General features: G+C 61.0%; 1 protein-coding gene across 1 annotated transcript; it reads right to left on the reverse strand.

Annotated features, from left to right (window-relative positions):
* Positions 1-1,114: 1,114 nt before the first annotated feature.
* Positions 1,115-14,877, reverse strand: GPR20 (G protein-coupled receptor 20). The gene is made up of 2 exons (XM_017895183.1): positions 14,799-14,877; positions 1,115-5,640 (listed from the first exon to the last, which is right to left on the reverse strand). The coding sequence occupies exon 2, from the start codon at positions 5,614-5,616 to the stop codon at positions 4,537-4,539; it is 1,080 nt and encodes a 359-aa protein (XP_017750672.1). The 5' UTR covers positions 5,617-5,640; positions 14,799-14,877; the 3' UTR covers positions 1,115-4,536.
* Between the last annotated feature and the right edge of the window lie 1,280 nt (positions 14,878-16,157).

Below are 16,157 nucleotides of genomic sequence, written 5' to 3' on the forward strand. Positions count from 1 at the left end.
CCTTCAGGTGGGGGCGCAGCTCCGGAGGGTAGGCAAATGTGGCCCCGTGGGTCCCCTCTCATCCCATGAGGCCTTACCCCAAGAGGGGATGGGGTGGGGAACACAGAGCGCTGGGCTGCGGAGGCCCTGAAGGAGAGAGGAAGGGCTGTGTGTAAAGAGGCAGGGAGGCTGGAATCGGAGCCGCTAAGCGAGGCGGCAAGCAGGGCGTGGAGGGGTAGAGATAGGGGGCGTCCAGCTCCAATAGGGCACACGGAGGGGTGTCCAGCTCAGACAGTGCACCCCCACCCCGCCCCATGCCTTCAGGCCCCCAGGAAGCTGGGGCAGGCACCCAGGCGACATTTCCTGCTATTAATGGAGCTTAATCTAAACAGACCCTAATATTTACCTCCAGACGCCTCCGGCCGCCGCGGGTGCCAGACTGTGGGAGTGACGAGCCCCCAGACACCGCCTCCCCACCCGGAGCTCCACTGCGCCAGACCAGAGACCAAGAACTGGGCACCCAGGGGCCCTGGTTTGAGCCCCCTCCCTGGCCACCCCCAAAGCCTAAGTTTCTCCTCTAGGAATGGAGGTGGTCATCCCACCTTCCCAGGTTCAGAGAAAGGGCCACTCAGCGCCACTTAGTAGGCCCACAAGAAGGCCAGTCCTCCCTCTCCCTGGGGTATCGGACCAGCCGACCCATCTGCTCCCTCTCCTTCTAGGCCATATCTCTGCTGATATGATAGGAGACTCAGTGGCTGTGGGTGGTCTGGCTGCCTCACCCACCTCCATGTCCTTGCCCTGGGTAAGCAGGATTGGGATCAGGGATGGAGCCCCCTTGTTCTGCTGGTCCATGCCAACCCCCACCCAAGCTGCTGTGCCCATACCCTGCTGGCAAGTCGGCCACTTGTGCCCCCTCCATCCACTGCCCATCAGAGCTGGGGGGAGCTCAAGGCTCCTAAATCTGCCTCCCAGCAGGGATGACAGAACCACGCAACCACGGCCACTGCCTCCCTGTGGAGCCCTGCTGGTCCTCAGGACACGGAGTTGGAGCGTGTGTAGGGCCGCCACCCTGCTCCACACCCTCCGCCAGCTCCATGCCCCCCACCAGCGCAGGAGCAGAGTCGTGGGCAAGAATAGAATAAACAGCTTTAATTCCGGACAAGGACATCTCGTGAAGGAGATTGTTGATGTCGGATATAAATACACACACCATTTCACGTCACTGGGGCGTTTTGAAAATCCGGAAAGGGGGATCGTGGGGAGGGGGCACAAAACTCTCACGCTCTGTCCCCAGGAAAGTGTGGAGAGGGGGCGCGCACAGATCTCACCTCTGCTCCTGTGGGACCAAGGACAGTCTTGGTCTGACTTTTGAAGCTCCTGGGGCTCAGAGGAGGGCACAAAGGAGGCTGAAGTGGGAAGGAGCCAGCCATCAGGAGGACAAAGCAAGCGGCTGGGGAAGCTGTGGGGCAGTCCAGGGCATTGGGGTGCGCCCCTCCCTCAGCCCCCTGCCCTCCAGCTATAAGGCTGAGGAGAGGAGAGAGAGGAGTAGGGTGTGGAGAAATTGAGGCTTGCCTATCAAGGGTTCTGCATGGGGGGCTGGCAGGCAGTTCTCAGAGGTCTGAGGATGGGCCCCAAGCCTGTGTCCCTGGCCACAGAAAACAGGCGGCCCGTGCTCTCCAGCAGGAGTGGTAGTGGACGTGCCTGCTTCGGCCAGGAGGTCCTTCCCCTCCTGGCCTCTTGCAGTCTGAGAAGCCTCTGAGGCCAGGGAACCCAAGTTGAATGACGGGATTTCAGACACGGGGACAAAGAGGGGGACCTGGCTCACCCGCCTTAGAGAGCCCTCCTCCTGAAGAGAGGGATTGTTCCAGAAAAATTGCAAGCCCTTCCTCTTTGAGCACAGCAATCCTCGAGTGTCAGCCATTCACTCTTCAGCATGAATTAGAGTGACAACCAGGAATGGAGCCAGGTTGGGGGGCACTGACGGGGAAGCTGAAGGCCCAAAGGACAGGGAACACTGGAGGAGGAGGGGCAGGAAACACTGGCGGGGGAGGGGGCCGGGAAGCTGCATGGAAGGCCCTTGACTGGCCCCAGCGAGGCGGCGCTCGGCCTCACCTTGCCCAGGCCATTCCCCCTCGCCTGAGCACCCCTTCCCGCTGCCCCCTGCCTCCTTGCGGCCCCGGCCTGGAGGGATCTTCACAGTACAGTGTGGGACCAAGGGCAGAGGGGTGTCATACCCCAGGCCACGTGCAGAGCTTGCTTGAGGGGCAGGAGTGGGAGCCGGCAGGTAGTCTCTGGGGCTTTGGGCAACCCCTAAGATGGAGCAGGAGGACCCACAGCCCCTGGAGGAGTGGAGTCCAGAGTCCCTGGCCCTGGATGACTTGTGAGCGTGGGTGGGGGGGGGTCCCAGAGGAGCAAGTCCATTCAGGGACTGCTGGGCCACATAAGCCTGGAAGGGACGCCCGCAGCCGGGCTTGGGCTGAGCAGGACACCTGAGCCCTGACCCCTTGCTCCTCAGCTCTAGGTGCATGACCACGTGGGTGCCGACTCGCAGCCCTGGGAATGACGGCTCGCTCGCTGTGGTGCCTGCTTGCCTGAAAGCCCTGGGAATGGCGGCTCGCTCGCTGTGGTGCCTGCTTGCCTGAAAGCCGCCCTGAAGGTTGCTCCTGGGGTCAGTGGGGTTTTTCTGCACGCACAGCCCCGTCCCCCAGCCGCCTCCTTTCTGGACCCCTCTGCCTTGTGGAGCCCTGTGTCCCTAGTAAGCCATAGCCTCTCTCTGGAAGCGCCAGAGAGCTAGGGGCTGGGGGAAGGTTCCAGAATTGTGCCTGGTGCCTGGTAAGTGTCAAGAATGCTGGTGGCCATGGCGATACCCACTGTTTCTTGGGCATCCGGGCCCAGGAAGGAAGCAGCCCTGGCAGCACTCCCAGTTCCACCACCTTGCTGGGCACGCCTCTGCCTCCTCTGGGCCAGCACCCCCCACCCCAGCTGCCCCACATGGCCACAGTTGGGGTTGGTGAGGACAGTACTGGCCTTGGATGACTCAGACACTCACTCTATGCCCTTGGCAAGCCCCTTTCTCCCTCTGAGCCTCAGTTTCCTCATTTGTGACGCGGGATATAAAGTCCAGGACCCTAAAGTGGGGATAGGAGACTCTGCCTCGAGCCGAGTCGGGGAGCCCCAGTCTTTTCCTCCTCCTCCCCCTCCTGCTCGCAGCCACACAGGCCACGGTCACCCTGAGTGTGTAGGACTTCTCTGTAGCCAAAGGCCTGGCCTGGGGACCCGAGCCCATCTCTCCTGCTTCAGTGGCTATGGCCAGGTATGATGGCAGGGCCTTGGAGCCGGAAGTGCCAGAGATGCCCCACACTCCTCTCCGTCGCCACAGGCCCCCTTCCCCATACACCAGTCCCGAAAGGGCTGGGAGCTTGGACACCCGGCAGAAGGCACATGGGAGGCAATCCTGGAGTTCAGCTCCGAGGAGATGACCAGAGGCCCCAGCCAGAGAAAAGCTCCCTCCCTAGTGAAGGCATGGGGACATATAGTGAGCTGGGCCAGAGCAGCTGGTCACGACCTCTCTGCCCCCGGAGGGGAGAAAGATGGCTCTTTGCATGGGGAGATGGTGGCTGCAACCCGGCATGCCTGGGTTCGTTGCTGTGCGGCTTCGGTTTTGGTTTTCTTATCCGTAGGATGGGACAGTGAGCACTGCCGCCTGCCTGGGGCAGCAGCTGGGCTGTTCTGAGGCTGTTCCTAGAGTGAGGGCTTAGGGAAGGTGGTGCAGTCTCTGTGGAAGGAGGTGCAAGGGCACTGGAGGAGGTGGGGCTGGTTTTCATTCTGACCCTGCCGTTTCCCAGCTGTGGCCCCTGTGTGTGTCACTTGACCCCTCCAGCACCAAGAAATGGATGAAAAATCGCCTGTTCTTTGTGGGTTGTTGCAGGTTCAAGTGTCAACCCAGCTATCAAAGTGCTTGCTCACAGCAGAGCGGCCTGTGGGTGTCTGCTGTTCTATCGTGCAATTCACGGAGGCCTCAGGTGGGGGGGGGTCTTGCAGAGACATGCACCACCCCCCGCACCTCCGTTAATGCAACATGAATGCTCCCTGGCCTTTGCTTTCTGTCCTTGTTTTCCTCCTGTGTGGGTGTTGGAGGGAGCATTGTTGTTGTTAACTCTCTTGGGAATTCCGAGTACCTAAATAATCTTTGTCCTTTTTCATCTCATCCTTCTAATCAATGGAATCCACTTTGTCTTTTTTTCTGAGGAACTCCTTCTGGAGACAAACTGGCCAAAGTGAGAAGCAGCTCCTGGCTACCCCTGTGAGTTTTCAGGGGACACGCGATACCCCAGGAACAGCAAATCACTGGCATTCAGGCCGCCACATCCCATCTGGAGCCAGTGGCAGACATTGCTAATCAACCACAGCACAGTGGCCTTAGACTCAATGCAGTGCTCTGGGTAGCCATCACCAATCAATCGAGATGAAACCAATTGCCACCCCTGGCATGGTGGGTGTCCAGGCTGGCATGCCCAGATAGCCCTGACCTTCAGCCCCTGGCATGAGCCCTGCTGACTAAGCCTCGGGCCCATTAGCGAGGGCCTGGGTGAGGGCGTGAGGGCCAGCACTGAGGATGTGATGACGACCCGAGCCCTTGGAGCTCCTGTGCATGCTGACCACATCACCGCTGCTGGGCTCACGCTCTCCTCTGTGCTGGCCGAAGAGGCCACGGACGGTGGCCTGGAAGCCACTGGTGACGAAGCAGTAGACGATGGGGTCCATGCAGCTGTTGAGGCTGCTGAGGGTCACAGCCACGTGGTAGACCACGAGGCTCGCGTGGTGTGGCATGTCGGGCCACAGCGCCACGGCCACCTGGCGGGCATGGAAGGGCGTGAAGCAGACGAGAAAGATGATGAGCACCGTGAGCAAGAGCTGCATGGCCCGCATGCGGCGCTGGCGGCCCTGGCGGAGAAGACCTGGCCGCGACAGTGCACACATGATACGGCCGGTGAACACGCTGATGACCAGCAGGGGCAGAAGGAACTCCAGGACAGTCAGCGCGAAGACACGGCAGCAGGGCCGGCCGCCCGTCATGCCCAGCACCGACAGGGTCACAGCACCGGCGGCCAGCCACACAAAGGCGCACACAGCCCTGGCACAGGCAGGCTGGCGGCAGCGGCGGGAGCCTTCGGGCCGCACGATGGCCAGGTAGCGGTCCACACAGATGCAGGTGAGGAAGAGGATGGAGCAGTGCATGTTGAGGAAGTAACCGAGGACGTGCGGGAAGGCGCAGTGCAGGCAGCCCCTGGCGCCGTAGTACACAGCGAAGCGCGTGGGCAGGGACAGCCCCACCAGCAGATCGGTCACCACCAGGTTGATGGTGTAGATGACTGATGGTGTCTTGGCCTGGGTGCGGCAGCAGAAGACGTACAGCGCCAGCCCGTTGAGCACCAGCCCCACCAGGAAGATGGCTCCGTGCACTGCCATCAGCGCCAGCCACAGGCCCGGGAAGGTGCCATGCAGCTCCTCGTCCAGCCGGGCAAACAGGTGGAACAGGGGTACCTCCAGCCCGCTGGCATTGGTCCACACTGTTGTCACTGCGGTGGCATTGGGGACTGCCCCGGCCGAAGGCCCCACTGGAGACACAGAGGGCATGACGGCAGCCTGCACACCCCAGGCCTGGAAGCAAGGAGACCAGGTCACCCCAGGCGCCAGCCTGGCCTTAAGCCCTGCCCTGAGGCCCGGAACTCAGCCAGCCCATCTGCCCCTGCACGCCCAGCAGCCCCCACCTCCATGCCCTCGCCTGGCCTGGGGCCTCAAATGCCTGCTCCCTTGGCTCTACCCAGAGGGAGCCTCGGTCGTCAGCAGAAAAGACACAGGCTTTCAGATTCAGACACGGGTTCAAATTCCAGCCCTGGCACTGGCCAGCATGGAGCCTTGACAAAATGTGGAGGTTTCTGCGACCGTCCTGGCAGGAGGAGGAGGTGGAAACATGTGCAGTGCAGGGCTGTCCTCAGGATGGAGAGCTGATAAGGGCACGACCACGGGGCTCCAGGGTGCAGTTCCAGGGCCTGGCTCCAGGCCCGGCTGTGCCACTGACTAGTGTGCGTGCTCCAGTAGGCCATGTAGCCTCTCTACCTGCTTCCTCATCTATATGACTGTGATGGCGTTGCTGATGGGGTGATGAAGCAAGCGGGTCAGCACAGCAGCACCAGCAGAGTTGGTGGCCGAGGAACCAGTTCTGCTGGGCCAGAGCCTTGCTGGTGGTGGGGACCTCTGACTGCCCTGCCCACTCCCCTGTCCCCAAACCCACCGTCATGGCCCCCATCCTCCAGGACCACCCATCTGTTCTCCCCTCCTCCCAGGCCAGCGTCAGGTCAATGCCCTGGACAGGGGTCCTCATGAGGGGCTTTCACAAAGGGAACTAGACTGTCCAGTGGGGCTGGATGGGAGCCAAGGTCCAGTCCCACTGGGCACCCCAGGCTCCTACTGTCCCTGAGAGGCAGGCACCTCTATAATCCCCCCAACCCACAGAAAAGGAGACAGAGGCCCCTGTGGGGTGGCTGGCTGGGGCTGAAGCCTGGAGCCAGGGTGTGAGTCAAATAAACACCAAGCTCCCGTCTGGCCTGGGCAGGGGGGCCGGGGTGGGGAGCGGGTGAGGGGCTGTGCCGGAGCCACCCACTCTGTTTATGTTCCGGCCCTGGCGTGTTTAACTCGGCAGTGATTTATCCCTCTATTTATAAATGAAGGGTTAACGGCCCTACCCCCACCCTAGAGCTGGGCTGACCCTCCAAATAAGGGCATTTCTGGCTTTTTCAGGAGAAAGGAGAAGCCTTTGGGGTAAGGCAGGGTGGGGAGGCTCGTGGGCTGTTTCTTCTGCATAGTGCCCTTCCCCCACCTGCTGGAGAAGGGAGGACCCTTGCCCCTTCCCCTCCTGGTGGCTGCCTGCTGTAAACACTCTGCGCCCGGCCACTCCCTCTGACCAATGTGTGGCCCCATCGCACCCCTGGGGAACAATGAGCCCTGACTTCAAACAGCCCCTGGCCTGGCTCAGGGCAGCAAGGAACTCTTGCTTTCAGAGGCCAGGTCCCTCCAGTCGGTGGCCACCTTCTTCCTCAGGGTCAGAGAGGTCAGTGCCTGCATGAGGTCACCCAGCATGCCCTCTGCCTCTGGGACCCCAGCCCTGGGTGCGTGCTACCTCCCTGGGTGGGAGGAGTCAAGTGCTGCCCAGGCCTGTGTCCAGCCCCTCCTGCCACCCCCACCACACAAGGGCCCATGCTCAGCTCCCAGCTCCCCCCGACTGCAAGCAAGCTCTCTATCTCCAGGCCCTGACACAGGGGCATTGATGGGTGCATTTGTTGGATGAATAGATCAGTCCTCCCTCAGCCCTGGTGGGCCACCAGAGACAGGGGGTTTGGGGCACAGCAGGCAGCCAGGGGAGGGGAGGAGGCTGGGCACATGGGGGCTGGGAACCTGGCATCTCGGGGCTGTGGGCTTCAGGAGCCCCAGAAGGTACCCGGAAGGAGATGGGTCCCTCCTCTGCTATGGATGAAACACTGTCAGAAAAGGTCCAGGACGCTCCGCAGCTGGACTGAGGGACTGCAGGGCCAAAAAACTATTTTGGGATTCCTTTCTGTGTGCCTTTTGCTTTTCCAATTTGTCAGTACGGGGCCTATATTAGTGTCCCAATTAGAGAGAAATCGTAAACAACACAGAACGTTTCCTCTGGGAGCGAGTCCCAGGGTGACGCTGGCCCCCGGGGATTCTGCCCTCCCAGAAAACTCCCCAAGGCCAGCCCAGCAGGCTCACCAACAACGCTGAGGTATTGGGGTCCTGGCTAGGGATGTGGGGGCTCTGCGGCCTCTGGAGCTGGGGGGATAGGCAGAATGTGCCGGACACCCCAGAGGCCACAACGGTGAGGAGAGGGAGCTAGCAAAGCATGCGCTGATTCCCAACACTAAGGGTCTGACCCTGATCTCAAACAAAGCTGAGCCCTCATCTTGGTGACACACTGAGCCATGATCCCAGTAAGGTGGTGAATCTCGATCCCTGTCCCACTCTGAACTTGACCCTGGTCACACACTGACCCCAATCCTAATAGCACAATGGGCGTTGATTCCTGTGGCACTCTGAGCCCTGATCCCAGCCACGACCTGGGCCCTCGGCCCAGACCTTCTGTCCCTGTCTCTGCCCTCCTCTCCCAGCTTCGTCTGGCTGTCTCTGTCTCCATATTGTCAGTCCCCACCCGCCTCCCACAGTGACGGATGTCCCGATTCGATTATTAAGGGGCCTCTCTTGGGCTCCCACTCACCACCCTCTTTGTTCAGAAGGAGGAGGAACGCAGGCGGGGACTCCAGACCCTTCACGGGCCCATGGAAGTGGCCCCCTGGCGAGCGACTGGGGAAAGGAGAAAGTTCTGCCCCTCCCGGGACTGCCTGGCTCTGCCTGCAGAAGAGGCACAGACTCTGCTTTCTGGAGGGCCCGGGTGACGAGCAGTCACCAGCACAGAGACCCAGGTTTGAGTCCAGCTCTGCCACTCCCTCAGCCAAGACCTGGGCCTGGTCAGTGAGCCTGACCGTCCTCATCTGCTAAATGGGGTCACTTGTGCCTTCCACAGCTCTGCCTCACCCTGGGAGCCTGGACTGAGGGGAGAGGCATGGTCTTACCCTCAGAGCTGGCCAGAGAGGGGAGGCAGGGCCCTGTCCTCAAGCCAAACCTGGGTGTGGGGGAGATGGCCCTGTCTCCTCCCTCTTTCCTGGCAGGTACCCTGGGCCTGTCTGAGACAGCAGACTCCATGGCTGGGGCCAACTGGCCAGAGCCCTGTAGGCAGGGGCTGGCACCATGTCCTGACCGTGCTGCCATGGTACTGGGGCTCAGGGCCTGGAGGCTGTGCCAGGGCTGGGAGGTTTCTCTTCCCCACTGGCCCAAGCCTGCTCTGCTCCCTACCCATACACAAGTACTTCCTTGGGGACAGAACAGAGGGAACAAGGGCCTGCTCTCCAGGGCTGAGAGTCAGTGAGTGGAGACCCAGCAAGGTGGGCACCTGGAGTGTGGCCATGGAGCCCCGGCTCTGGCCTGGATGGCCCTGCCAAAGCCTGGCTCCATCTCTGAAGGGACTATGTGGCCTTACAGTCTCTGAGCCTCAGTTTCCTCATCTGTAGAGTAGGCAAAATAGAATCTCCCTTGGGGGTTCCTGTCCTGATGTGCCAGCCCAGAGTAGGGGTTCAGGCACAGGAAGTGATGAAAGGATGGGACAAGCTGCCAGCGGGGGCTCAGGGCGAGTGGGCGAGCAGCCTAGACCAGGTCCAGCTCCCACACTACTCACTGCCCCTGCCAGCACGAGGGAGGGCTCTGACCTGGGTGGGTTCTCTCTGAGCCTCAGTCTCTCCTCCTGTGAAGTAGGAATGGCCGGACACGCTGCCCTGCAGGGCTGTCTTGGTCCATGGCTGAGACGGAGCACCAGCTGCAGGTGTGGTGGGGCAGGGGCAGGTGCGCTGTGGCATCTCTTTCTTTTCTGTTTCTGGCCCACCTCTTGAGCCCCGAGCCCCCACCCCTCCAGGTGGGCACACAGCTGAGAGCCCCAGCCTTTCAAGGCTTTGCTGACTCCTCCAGGGGAGGGGGCAGAGGGTAAAGGAGGATGCCCGTCATGCCCTCCCCATAGGTATCACATCGCAAAACAGCCTTCCAAGGTGGGACTGTCGCTGGCTCGGGGGTTCTCCCTGGGAGGGGCCTGAGGCCTAGACTGCTGGGCAGGGCTGGGGACGTGACTCTCCAGTCACTGCACCTGACTGATGCTTCTGCAGAGGAATCTGCTAGCGGGGCCTAAACACTCCACGCGCCCTCCGGGCCCATCCCCAAGCTGTTCCTGCTCTCTCCCTTTCGGCTTATTCGTGCCCATTTTTAGGCCTTCCCCCTGGACTTGCCTCCTTAAGGAAGCCTTCTTCTTCCTGCCTGGGCTGCCTCTCCCTGGTACGTCCTCCCAGAGCACCCTGCGCTTCCTCAAGCCTGGGACTCATCCTGTGGCGCTGCTGTGTGCTGCAGGTTTCCCCACTGGACTCTGAGCATCTCAAGGCAGGGCTGTGGGTGGGGGCAGGGCTCCCATCTGTTCTACCAGCCCAGCACCCAGATCGGCCTGGCAGAGAGCAGCACCTGTCTTCCCCTTGGGCTGCATGAACGCCCTGAGAAAGCCCCATCAAGGCTGGCAAGGTGTGGCCTGGTTTCTCACCCTGGCATTCAGGGTGAATGCCACCTGGCCTGGCCCCCTCTGAAACCTACCTACCTAGTGTCTTGGTACTGGTCGGGAGTTGGCTTCCACTCCCAGCCCCATCCTTACTACCCACAAGTCCTCCCAGCCGAGCAAGGCTGACACCTCCTCCAGGAAGCCCGTCCCAATCACTCTGACCATTGTGCCCACACTTACATTCCTTCCCACCCTCTATCTCCCATCACCATTCTTTCTTGCTTGCTTTATCTTTCTTTTTTCTTTTTTTTTTTTTGCTTTGTTTTTGGAGACAGAGTGCAGCGGTGAAATCTCTGCTCACTGCAACCTCCATTTCCTGGGTTCAAGTGATTCTCATGCCTCAGCCTCCGGAATAGCTGGGATTACAGGTGCCCACGCCACACCTGGCTAATTTTTGTATTTTTGGTAGAGATGGGGTTTCACCATGTTGGCCAGGCTAGTCTCAAACTCCTGGTCTCAAGTGATCCACCCACATTGGCCTCCCAAAGTGCTGGGATTACAGGCATGAGCTATTGCACCTGGTCCCATCACCACTCTTGATGGCAATGGTCTTTGGTTCGCAAGCCAGTTCTACCACCCGCCACCTTCGAGGCCTCGGGCAAATCATTTCGTCACTGGGAGCCCCAGTTCCCTCACCTGGGACTTTGGGAGCCATATTTGTTGAATGAATGAATGAAATCAGGCAGGGTGTCTGGACTAAGTGAGAAACACCACAGATACCCCCAACATGGGAGACGTGTGATATCAGAGCACTGGAGGCTCCTGGTTTTGTCTCCTGGATGGGGCCCTGTCTGGACCAGCCTGCTCACAGCGGGGGAGAGGCCAGGGCCAACACGGGTGCTCAGCACAGGACTTCTCAGAGCCTTTGTGAAGCTCATGGTCCTGGGAACCTTCCAAGGGGTGGGAATGAGCATCGAGCATGGAAGTTATCTGACCTTGTCCCCTCCCCGGGGATTCCTGCTCCATACATCCCAATGGCCACGCCACTACTCCGTGCCCAGAGCACTGATGGGGGCTGCTGCCTCCCTGCCCCCACCCACAGCTTGTTGAATTTCTGCTGGGCACCAGGCCATGGAAGGCCAGATTCCCGGACTTGGGGTGCTGGCACCTACCCAGAGGTCTCCAGGGGGGCACCAGGGTCATGTCAGCCTCCCTCCTTGGCAGGTGGGTGGGGAGGGCTGTGTCCTTACTTCCCTGGGCTCCTCTCAAACCCACCCCCCAACCTGGTAGTTCTCTCTTGGCTGCCCAGCAGCCTGTCTGCCTCTGTCCTGCCACATGTGAGACCAGGCAGCAGAGTGGCCCCAGCCCCAGGGCAGCAGGTGGCCCAGGGTGACTGTTGAGCCTGCCTGGGGGTCTGGCTCAGGACCCTGTGTGCTGCCTGTGGAGGTGTGGAGGATGGGCCCAGCCTTTTCCCCACAGAGGGGCTCTGAGCATCCACACAGCAGTCCCAGCTGTTACAGATGAGGAACCGGAGGCCCAGAGGGTGAGTGGTGTCCTCACGGTTACCCAGCATGGAGCTGGTGGGGCTGGGAATCAGACCCAGGTCCGCTGGCAGGACCCAGCGCAGGCCGGAGTGGAGCGCGGCGCAGGCTGGGGAGCAGAGGGGCTGGATTAGGCATCTCTGGACCAGGAGTTCGTGCCCAAGGGGATTCTCGAGGCCCTGAGGCCACATGTGTGCCCACGGGTCTGTGTGTGCTTGAGCCTGCACCCCAGATGGGGTGGCCCTCATGGCCTTCCAAGGCTAAAATAGCCATGACTGGGGGAACTGTCTGCCTGTTTATTTTTATGATTATTCTTGGTTTCGCGGCATCTGCTTTTGAATATCACCTACTGTTTTTGACAAAGTCTGAGCCTCTGTTTCTTCCACCCAGAGGTGGGTAGGTGCTTGCTGAGCTCTCCAAATGGGGTCAGACTCACCCCAGGTCACCTAGCAGGTCCCAGGTGGCCCTGGCCAGAAGCTAAGTCTTTCTCCCCAGCCCCCACACCCACAGGCCAGGGCTCCCTCCACCCCCGTGCAGAGAGAGATGTTGCTGGTGGGCACGGACTGAGCTCTGTGGGGAAGGACACGTGGTCCCCATCTGGCCTGACTCTGCCTCAGTTCCACCAGCTGAGAACCCTTTTGTTGAGACCGTGGCTTTGATGGAAACACCAGTGTCTCTGGGAGGGGCATGGCCATTGGAGGTACTGCATGTCACCTGCCGGCCCCTCCCTGCCTCCCCATCACCAGGTTCATTGCTCACCTCTAGCTGGGAAAGCTGTAGCTGCAGTAGCCCCTGAAATCCCCTCCCCAGCCTCAGCCTCTCCAGCAGCTGCTGGGACGGGCATATTCTGTCATGTGCACCTGCCTGGCCTCAGCCTGGTCCTTTCGCCTGAAGATCCTCAGCCTGGTCCTCTCAGCCTGTTCCCTCTGTGTGTGCTGTTCCCTCTGCGTGTGCTGTTCCCTCTGCGTGTGCTGTTCCCTCTGCATGTGCTGTTCCCTCTGCCTGGAATGCTGTTCCTCTGCCTGTGCCACCTGGTGAAGGCTCCGGGCACCCACAGTCACTATCCCACAGGGCCCTCCCTGAGCCCCTCTGATGCCCTAGTGCCCTGGATGCCCCTGCCCCAGGGGGAGAGCTATGATCCTGCAATTCGAAGGGCACCTGCTGGGCTTATCCTTCCCAGGGTCTCATTGATTCCCTCAAGATGCCCCTGGGTGGGCGTTTCCAGCCCCACTGTGCCTGTGGGAAACTAATACGGAGGGGCTAAGTCATGTGCCCGGGCTCACCCAGCTGGGGTGCAGGAGGGGCTGAGCTCTGCCTCAATCTGCCTGCTGGCCCTTTGTCCCAGTGCCCGGGATCCGCCTTCTGCTGTGCCCAGCCCTGTGTGCAGAGGGAATCAGAGGCCCCAGGCCACACAGCCCCGTGCACTTTGGAGGTGTCAGACTGGGACTTAGACCCCATAGCTGGGGGTACAAAGGGGTCCCAGGCAGACCTGGCCCCACCTTTCCGATCTCACAGTTCGGGGTAGGGTGAGAGGTGACTGGTCACGGCTGGGATGGGCCTCGGGAGGATCAGAGGGAACAGTGTTCCTGGCAGCGGGAAGGGCACAGTGAGCATGAAGGGCCAGAGGTGGGAAGGAGAGTCTGTGTTCAGGGCTCTGTGAGACGCCAGGGGTGTGGGGAGGGCTTCTGGACGTATGGTGAGGGGTCAACTTAAGCTTCTTTGGGCCCGGACGTCCCTCCTCAGGGAGGCCCTCCCGAGCCCGCAGCCCCGCACACCTGCACCGCCTGGCTCCCTTTGCAGTGCCCTGCCGCGCGCGGTGCCCTGCGTCCCTGCTTTCCTGTTCGTTGTGCTCCCCTCACTGAACTGGAGTGCCTCGGGGCCCTGGCCTTGGCTGGCCCCTCTGAGTCACTGAGTCACTGCTGAGTGACCGAGCAAATGATTTTAAAAGACCCCTCAGATCTCTTTGAGCCTCAGTTTCCTCATCTATAAAGAGGAGATGCTAACACTACTTAACAAGAAGACAACGAGACCACCCCGTGGACCCCAGGAGCTGCTCAGAAACCGTCCAAACTGCATGACCCCCACGCCCGGCCCTCCAGCCACAGACCCCACCTTTGCTAATGGGCCCGCACCGTGTGGCTCAGAGAGGGGCAGCCACTTGCCCACGGCCACTCAGCAGACCGCCCTGGAGCCCAGCGACTGGATGAGTCCTGTGGGGAGAGGGGAGGGAAGCCCCAGGATGGCCAGCTGTTGAAGGAAGAAGACAGGGCAAGTGGACAGGCCCAGCCTCCTGTGGGGTGCATTCCCTGTCCTGCAAGGTCACCAGCTGCTCCACGTCTGCCCCGCCAGCACCCTGGCTGCTGGCCAGTTCCCAGCCCTCTGCCCCCTCGGGACCCTGTCCCGCCGCCTTCTCACAGCGCAGCCCCATTGCGAGCTTCGCAGGGCTGGAGCCAGCTTCCAGGTCCACATTGGGGGCTGGCAAGCAAGGCTTCCCTGGGCCTCAGTTTCCCCACCCCTAAGGGGTAGAGAAAGCACCAAGGCTGCTGCAGAGGGTCTGAGCTGTGGGATGGCAGGACGGGCACTCTGAAGAGGGAACATGGCATTGGAGCCCATGTCTACAAAGCCTTCACCATGGCCCTGCCCCAGCTGCGGGGTGGTGGTGGCTGAGGCCCCAGAGCCTGCCAAGAGCCTCTGAGGTTCCCCAGCTCTGTCCCTGGCCTGGCCTGTGGGCAACCCTGCTGCCTTGCCAGGTAAGGAAACCGAGACCCAGCTCTAGGAGCCCAGCAGATGCTCAATGAATGTTGATTGGAGGGATGAATGAGTGAATGAATGAAATCCAGAATTGGGTGGGCAGCCAGCTCCCCCTTATGCAACCGGCCCAGCTCGCGCCCGCGTTCTCCCTCGGGTCTCCGTTTTCTCATATAAGAAATGGCTCCTTGTCAGGCAGGACCTGCTCTGAGCTCTCCCCAGACTGGATCTGGAGGCAGTTTGTTTGACCTTCCCTTCCCACTCCTGCTTGGCTGGGAGTGAGAACCCCGGCAGGGAGCAGCTCAGGAGCCTCCTGTCTAGGGGAGCTGGGGAGAGGCAGGCTGGGGCCAGCCTACAGGGGCACTTACCGCGCTTCACCCGGGCAGGCTGGAGATGTGAGTCCTCAGCTCTCAGATCTGCATGCAGCCCGGACCTCGCCTTCCTAGGGCCTGACGTCAGGCCAGCGCTTGGGGCTCCTTTTGGGCAAAGGCAGGGTGGGGGCGGGGCAGGCTCCTTCCCCGCCCCCAGGAGGAGCCAAGGCTCAAAGCCTGAGGGAGGGTGCCTGGGGCGCCAGAGTCCCCACACCCACTGGAAACAGAAGGAGAAACTGAGGCACGGAGGGGCCTGGGGTGCCAGAGTTCCCACACCCACTGGAGACAGAGGGGGAAACTGAGGCACAGAGGGGCTGAGCCTCAGCTGCACCATCTAGGAGATGGTGGCTGGCACTTGTGTGTGTCGTGTGCAGGGCAGGAGGTGGGAAACTGAGGCACAGAGGGGCTGAGCCTCAGCTGCACCATCCAGGAGAGGGTGGCTGGCACTCGTGTGTGCTGTGTACGGGGCAGGAGGTGGGAACACATGAAAGCCCAGGTTCCTTCCCGGGAGGGGGCATGTGCACGGAGGCTTCAGCCCACGCAAGCCTAGGTTCCTGCATGGTTCTCTGTTTTGCATGTGTCCTGGGTCTGGCTGTGTCCATGTGTGCCCATGACCGAGAGCCTGCATGCCTGGCATCTGGGCCTCTGTTTGCACCCACGCACTGGTGGCACGTGGCATATGGGGTTGGGTGTGTGGGAAAGACCTGGATGTGACCCAGGCCAGCAGGTGGGGAGAGCACATGGCTCCCAGACCTCAGTGCTGGAGGAAGTGTGAGCTCATTGACAGGCTTGATCCCAGAGGGCTGCTGGAGGGCCACTCCCCTTAGACAGCCTCAGAGTCGGGAGGCCTTGTGGCCAGCCTGGGGTGGCAGCAGGGTTGTTGAGGAGTGGTTGGGACCATGTACTGTCTCCTCTGCCGAGAGCGCCATCTCCTCTCTTTCCCATCCCATGTGCTTCTGTTCATACTCACACTTTAATCTTCAAGCCACCTGAGCACCGAGGGCCTGCTGAGCGGGTTGTGCTGCACACCGGAGACTCAGGGAAGGCTCCCCAGAGGAGGCGCTGGGCCTCCCCAAGCTCAGGCTGGTTGCAATGCAGAACAACAGGAGAGAGTAGGTGGGTCCTGAGGTCCTGATGCAGCCTGCTGGGGAGGGATGCAGTCTGGGAAGGCTTCCTGGAAGGGGCAGAGGGAGGTATAATGGGAGGCAGGCAGCCCAGATGGGCAGAGGGACAGGAGGCCATCAGAATACTTCCTGGGGAGCAAAGCTGGGAATGGGCAGGGGACTTCCACACTGAGTCTCAGCAGCCTCTATGTGTACCAGAGTGCTGCAACGGGGAGCCATTGAAAGTTCTGGG

This window comes from Rhinopithecus bieti, unplaced genomic scaffold (assembly GCF_001698545.2).
Source record: "Rhinopithecus bieti isolate Rb0 unplaced genomic scaffold, ASM169854v2 scaffold_25940, whole genome shotgun sequence".
NCBI lineage: Eukaryota > Metazoa > Chordata > Mammalia > Primates > Cercopithecidae > Rhinopithecus > Rhinopithecus bieti.

What these genes read in the sequence shown, in the direction of transcription:
- GPR20 (XM_017895183.1), bottom strand. Translation starts at nt 5,616, where the DNA reads ATGCCCTCTGTGTCTCCAGTGGGGCCTTCGGCCGGGGCAGTCCCCAAT.